The sequence below is a fragment of the Anoplophora glabripennis genome, unplaced genomic scaffold (genome assembly GCF_000390285.2).
Source record: "Anoplophora glabripennis isolate ALB-LARVAE unplaced genomic scaffold, Agla_2.0 scaffold1153, whole genome shotgun sequence".
Classification (NCBI taxonomy): domain Eukaryota; kingdom Metazoa; phylum Arthropoda; class Insecta; order Coleoptera; family Cerambycidae; genus Anoplophora; species Anoplophora glabripennis.
This window is the reverse complement of record NW_019417269.1, coordinates 5318-12892: the sequence shown is the minus strand read 5'-3', so window position 1 is coordinate 12892 and position 7575 is coordinate 5318. Positions and strand designations below refer to the sequence as shown.

At 29.6% G+C, this 7575-nt stretch overlaps 1 protein-coding gene across 1 annotated transcript; it reads right to left on the bottom strand.

Moving 5' to 3' along the window:
- Positions 1–1641: 1641 nt before the first annotated feature.
- On the bottom strand, positions 1642–2657 carry LOC108914487 (cell cycle checkpoint protein RAD17). The gene is made up of 5 exons (XM_018720305.2): positions 2574–2657; positions 2289–2522; positions 1945–2231; positions 1763–1888; positions 1642–1702 (listed from the first exon to the last, which is right to left on the bottom strand). Exons 1-5 carry the CDS (start codon positions 2586–2588, stop codon positions 1642–1644), a joined length of 723 nt encoding a protein of 240 aa, XP_018575821.2. The 5' UTR covers positions 2589–2657.
- Between the last annotated feature and the right edge of the window lie 4918 nt (positions 2658–7575).

Genomic DNA, 7575 nt, shown 5'->3' with positions numbered 1-7575 from the left:
GTACTCGAGAATAGTGTAAGTTTCGCATCGCTGTGAAACCCTAATAAATAAATCAAATTTGAAAAAAGTTTGTAATAGAAATTATTCCTTGAAAACCCCTCTATCAAAATGCTCTGATGTAATTTTTTTGTAAAATGACCAGAAAGTTATAATGACCAAAAGAAAATTTGGTCCCAAATTTTTATCTATTTTCGTTAATAACTTTGTTATTTTTGGTTATACGACTAAAAGTTACGGTACCAAATTTGTAGAGAATTTAATTTGCAACAAAAAATGTTTTTACAAATTTTCTGTGCGACAAATAGTTTGCCTGATACATAGTCCAAGCATTATAGAGAAATGCTTACAGAAATTATTACCTGGACAAAAAAAATATGACCGTATAGAAAATTAAATTTTAAATTGAGTTTCTTGTTCTTTAAACACGATCCAAAATGGCGAACATGGTTAAAAAAAATCGCAGTTTCCAAAAACGGTTTTTCTAAAATAACTAAAGAAATATAGCACCAATTGAAAAATTTTAAATGAGAAAGTTGTAGGTTTTAAAAAGGTCTATCGACTGATTTTTTGTAAGTATCGCTTGCTTTGTTACTTTTCGAGATATATCGAAAAAACCGTTAAAATTCTTCTCTTTTCTCTTCTTCTATAACTCGTTTACATTTACGTGCCCATATTTGCTATTTACTGCAAGCATAGCCCGTGGAAAGCCAAAAAAGTACATTTTTGAAAATTTTAAAGATATTATTTTTGATATCGATTTTTTGAAAAAAAGGCGCTCTCGAAAATTGGCTAGATCTTCTCAGCGGATACACCTACAGTGACGATTTTCGGTTTATTTTCTTCGTAGTTATATTATCATGCTGTTAAAAAATGTTGACGATTTTATTAATTTTAAGGATCAAAAAATGACTGAAAAAGTTGCATTTATTTGGGTATGTTTTTTTTCAAATAACTATTTCAATTTTTATTTTATGAAAATGACTTTTAAAGAAAGAAACTGCTGACATTTTTTCACGAAATAAAAAAAAAAGTTTTTCTACGACCTTCTGGAGCCAATAATTTTTTTACTTAAAAAAAATTTTAAGGACACAATTAACATTTTACCTTTATCTCGAAGCAATCGATACTTACAAAAAATCAGTCGATAGATCTTTTTAAAACCTACAACTTTCTCATTTAAAATTTTTCAATCGGTGCTATATTTTTTTAGTTATTTTAGAAAAACCGTTTTTTGCAACTTTGCGATTTTTATTAACCATGTTAATGTTAGTTAATTAACCATATTATTAACCATGTTTGCCATTTTGGATCGGGTTTAAAGAGCAATAAATTCAATTTAAAATATAAGTTTCTATACGGTTATATTTTATTTGTCCAGGTAATAATTTCTGCAAAAACATTAATCCGTGACAGAATGCTTGGACTAATCGTAAGTAGTAGTATAAAAACCATTTGCAGCCCTTTTACAAGATGGCGGACCATGCACAAGGGTTGCGACTCCACAAACATGGATTTAACTTTACACTAACCCCCTCTTGACATCTAAAAAAAAATTGCGTGCTCCGACTTTTGCACGCTAAGCCCATTTTTTGGAATTAATAATATTACTATCACTATGCAAGCGCTGCTATCACAAGAAACTTAATATTTAAGTTCAGTTAATAGTTCTATAGCTGACATGCACTTAGTATAATTCATAACCCTACAATTAAGTTTCAGCTGTATTTTTGTTATTCTAATGAAAAAAAACCTACCTACATACCTGATATGCACAATATTGAATTTATTAACAATATCTTCATTAAATAGTGTTCTCAGTAAATTTGTAGCATTGCCATTTGCACCAGTACATATAAAAACGATGGGATACTTTAGCTTGTAACATTCACTATAAAATATATTTACAGGAGTAATTACATTATTTTAAATTATTTTATTTCTTACTTCAAGACATTGAAAAATTCTTCAGGGTGGTATATAACAGCATTTGGAAAATCTTTAACGAAAGTAATTTTTTTAGAATTCTCACTTTCAAATAAAGGGTTCCATTTAGAATCTATCAGAAATTCCATAAACCTTTTCATTTGACTAGTTCTTTTAAAGGGTTCGTCGACTTTGTCTGTTGGATTAACCCATTCTAATACCGATATTGACAATTTTTTACAAAGCACCTTTAGAGTTGTTGTTTTTGCAGAGCCAGATGGTCCAGATAATAATAAAAATTTATTTTTCTAAAAAAAATTAATGATTGCAAAATTGAAAACTAATAACTAGGTACAATCTACTACCATTTCTTGATTTAGCACATTCAATATTAACCACTTCTGAACATCTTCTATTTTCTTTGAATGGACAGCTAAGTCCTCTATTGTTTTAGGAGCTATTTCATCATAAAAATTAAAGGAATTTCTCATTTTAATCTCAGTATTAGAACTCTGCTCCTTATTAATATTTGGTTTTTCATATTTTATTCCTAATTTAGAGTCCAACTCTAATTCTGGACCAAAGTCAAAAGATTTCCACTAAAAATATGTATATTATTTTGTTATCTCAAGAGAATTTACCTTTCTTACATTAAATCTTTTCATACTGGTAGAACCACAAAATATAATATAATATGATACAGAATAATTCCCTGACAGAGATAGAACCACAAAAAATAATTGTTTTATCTTCTGTAGTGATGGGAGAATTCGAATGCAAGAATCGATATCCATTCGATTCTTAAAAGTTCTCGCTGTTCTCGAGAACTTTTATGCCGGCATTCGAATACTTGAGAATTCATGACGAGATTTCGAGTATCCCTCAGGGTAGGTAGATAGATGGACTAGACACTAGGCGGATGTGCTTTAGAGGCCAAAATTGACTGTTTTTTAAGATTTGTTGTATTGCCAAATAATTTAAACTTTTTACTTATTTATTACTTTTTTTAAAATAATATCCCAAACTAATGATTTGCAGCCAGGCTTCATTTTAATAATAAGAATTCAATAATTATAAAATAACTAAAAACATTAATATTTAATAACGGAAAATGCTGCGTGAAACAAACCACATCTCTCGTTCGTTGCGAGGTTTACCTTAATTACTAACTGCTAAGCTACCATCGATGCGAGTACGAATAAAAATATCCCAATGATGCTTTCGAATCCACACCGTGTCGCCGACATACACCGATTCTGCATTGTCGCTGTTCTCGAGTCCTGTTCTCGGATACTCATTCGGTCTCGGTCCGGTACTCGGTTCTCGGATAATCATTCGATTCTTAAAAGTATTCGAGTACCGAGTTCTCGATTCTTAAAAATACTCGATTCTGCCCATCACTAATCTTCTGTGGTAGAACTTCAGTAACACTATCATGGAGACTACGCAAGGTCACAAGGAGCCCGAACTCCATATAAACAAAAATCTTACAAAAATAAGAAGGCGCTAGTGTTCCATATGTCCCATATGTAGAGAGGGGAGATAAAAAGCGGCAGTTTGAATTATAAATCAATCATGTCATTTTTGTGAGTAAAAAATTGTAAAATAAATAATGTAAGCTATTTTGAATTTTATAAATAATGAAAATATGTCATTCCGGACTGTAATTAAACTAAATAGATAATAAAAAATATTAGCTTTATGAGAAGAATTTGGTGTTTGTAGAAAGAAAATAGTTTTCAAGGAATTTATGAGGTGATCCAGTCAATATTAACATTATTAACCTATAAGTAAGGTTTATGTTTTTGATAATTACTTTGTTAAAGATTTTAGTTTAATGTTAGTAAAAAATAGTCACATTTTATACAGGAAGTTGCCTTTAAAAAAATAGTAATTCTTGTATTATTAATATGGAATTTTTACTTGTGGTAATAAAAAATAGAATATAAAAAAACTCGGTGTTTTAAATAAACTTTTTAAAATATTACAGATGTCCGATTTTGAGTCCAGTGATTCAGATGACTTATTAGACGCATTGTCCAGCTTGAGTGATGATGAAATAGATTTACTCTAAGAAACAGAAAGAGTAAAAAATAAGAACTACTTTGAAATTACTGTACCTGAATATAGTGGCCAAGTTTTTTTAACATTTCCGTGTTAGCATATGGGAAGTAGCTAACAGAATTGAAGAAAAATTTGCCATTTCTAATTATTTCACCCATGATTCTGGTAAATTTTGCATTGCCTTAAGCTCTACAACAACCAGAAAAGTTACATACTTGCTAAGTAACTTGTCTCCACAAATTATAGAATGGCCGAGATAATGAGGCAGTTGTAATCGAACAATATTTTGCCCAATATGAATTTCCAGAGCAGGTTATAGGAATAATTGATGGGAAAGGAATTCATATAAGATAGAGTATATCACAATCCATATTTTTTTGAATAACCAATAATATACTATATTATTATAGTGTAACTGAAAACTGACTATGGAAAGTCGATAAATTATGGTTGGACAATTTCTAAGCTGATTGCCATGTTGTCGGTTTAGACTTCTCAATGCTTCGAGAGTCATATCGCTCTCTTCTCAAAATGTCAAGAAGCTTAAAACAACATGACAACCAATTGATACCAAAATTTTAACAAAATATAGGTACTCCATTATAAAGGTCACAAAAAATAGGTAATCTAAATATTTTATAACTGTTTAAAATCGATTAGTTTTCTGGGTATATATTTTAAAATTGCTGTAAAATTTAATTCTACTTTCGTAAAATTGTTGATTTAATTCGAACGTAACATGGTTCCATGACTTATTCCAAGGTAGAGTATAGACCAAAATTAATAAGGTATTATAAAGAAATATTTTAGCAATGTTCTATATTTTTGTTATATATTTTGTAAAAATAAAATGTTTATCTACCAAAGATTTCAATGTTTTATTAATTGAATAAAAAAAACGAAATTATTTGTGCCTAATTAAAATAAAATAAATATTTATTCATAACAAACAAGTAACAAAGTAAATATATATTACAAATAAAACAACTTAAAAATAAGTAATACGTGTCAGTCTATCTTCTTAAAATTTCATTTTGTTCATGAAGCAATTGATTTCCATGTTTAAATATTTAGTAAAAGTAGTCAATTACCAATACAGATCGATCAGCATCAATTACTACACGTATCCTCTCTTTAAATTTTATATGATATCTGAATTTCAATCAGTTTTTTACTAACAGGAAAGAAACAGCAACTAATTGGAAATGATTTATTCAATTCAGTAATGATAATAGCGATGTCACCAGCAAGAATTATATGAAAGATACGAATTTAATTATTTATGCACGTAATATAAATTACAAGAATATGTAGAAATAAATAAAGTATACTTTGTTGCTATTGTCAATATTATGTGAACATATTCATAGTTGCTTTGTCGAGACCTCATCACACGTCAACAGAACTTTTCTTTTATTAGATTATACAGGACAGGATGCTCACTTTCTAGTATAATCTCATCGTAACTTAATTGCTCTTGATTTACTTGCTGTTCTTGTTGTTGTTGTTGTTGTAACTGTTGCTCTTGTTGTAGCTGCTGCACCTGTTGTTGCTGGTGTAGCGGATGCTCTTGCTGTTGATGCTGCTGCAAAATATATAAAGAAACAATGCATCATTCAATTATACAATATTTTCACTTATGAAATCTTTCTATTTAAAAATTTCTCTACCGTATTAAGAATCAAAGAAGCTGCTTCCAACTTCCGAATTATTCGACCTTTTGCCATAATATTAACCCACTATTCGGTCAAGTTGTAATATAGAACTGCTGGACATCATTAGATTGAAAATGCAGATCACAAACGTACTGTTTTATTTTAAATCTGTTGACAGTCATTCTCTTCACATACTGTTACCATATTTAAATTATTTTCGAAACTTTTTATTTACCATTTATAAAAACAAATTGTAATAATTATTGACTTGACTTCTAGTTTTTAGGTTAGCATACCTCCCCGATATATTTACTAAACTCATTTATAATAAAATTGGTTATTTGTATCGATCTTTTAGTACTAGATACTGCACGTGATCTGTGATACTGCATAGTAGTGATGGGAGATTTCGAGTGAAAAATCGAGTGGTACTCGATTATTGAGATCACTCGAGATATCTCGAGATGTTTACTCCCACCACTCGAGTGATTATTACCCTACGGTTGCACCCCAAAATGTTAGTGCATACTGCAAATAGTCACTGATTGCGTAACCTTTTTTTTCGAATAAAACGAAAAAGTGGTTAGGTTTTGAAGTGCGTGAGCTTTTTTTTTTAGCTACGTTTATAAGTAATATGTGACTAATACAAACATATTTGTGCGCCGCTGGGATGAAAACGACCAATATCTCGTATCTCGAGTGATCACTCGATTATTAGAAGTATACAAAACTAACAATGAAAAATGCAGAACTAAAATAAAAGAGAAATATTAAATTACCATAACTAATATAACCATATATGTTGCATAACTTTAATAAGGCCCGGTTTTTCAATCACATATGCTTGACGAACACATTAAAATGAAGATTTCGCGATAGTAGGTAATACTCGTATACAATTTAAAGCTAATTTACAAATACATTTTTGATTAAGTTAACCTTCAATTTTGGAGTAAATTGTTATTTCTTAATTTCAATAGAAGAAAATAAATTCGGGGTTAACTGCTAGTTAGCGATAACCAACAATTAAAAACTGGGCCTAAAAGTTATGAACATTTCAATAGTTACAGAATTTCAAACTTCATCTCGAAAGTGTTTTACCACTGCATTTCCCATCATTAGCTTGGAATATTTACGGTTTTTCTAATCTGAAAGAGAGATTCTTATTTGAATGAAAAAATTTAAAAAAATAATATAGAACTTATACACATAAAATTATACATTGAAAATAGTTTGCTACTGAACAAAATAATACATTAACTTCAGGCTTCTTTAAAATCTGAGCCCATAAATTTCCATTCAGCATTTACGAATGTATGTTATGAAACATTTGGTAAAATTATTGATGGACCTCGTCTTTTAACACCAAAAAAATATAATGTATAATATGCAAGAATACCAGTTTATTCATCAATTTTGTTAAATACAAAATGTAATCGTCATATGTATAGGTATTGCAAGATTTCACTATTTATAAGATTTGTAGAAACAAAAAAAAAAGAAAATTAATATAAAAAATATATTAGTTTATATATTAGTAATATTAAGCTGTGCCTGATCCATCCACTTTCTAAACAGAGCTATATCGTTTTTTGGAAAAGTATGTCTTACTGTACAAATCGTTACAACCGGACACAACGCACTTCCTATTAGTCCATTGAAATGAAGGCTGAACCTCCATTTTTTCCTCTGTCGATCAAACCTGGGCGCAAATATGTTTTCGATCCTCAGGAATCCGAATCCGCAAAAATTTTTGACCTAGGTGGTCAGGAAAGGGGTCAAAAGGTCAAAAAACCGTAAAAAATAAGGTTTTTCGCAAATATCTCGTAAACTACGGCAAGTAGCAAAAAAATAATTGCACCATCGTGTTCCCAGGGAAATTTTACATCGATTTTATGCTATTGCTTATTAAAATTAAATAAATTTATGTCAT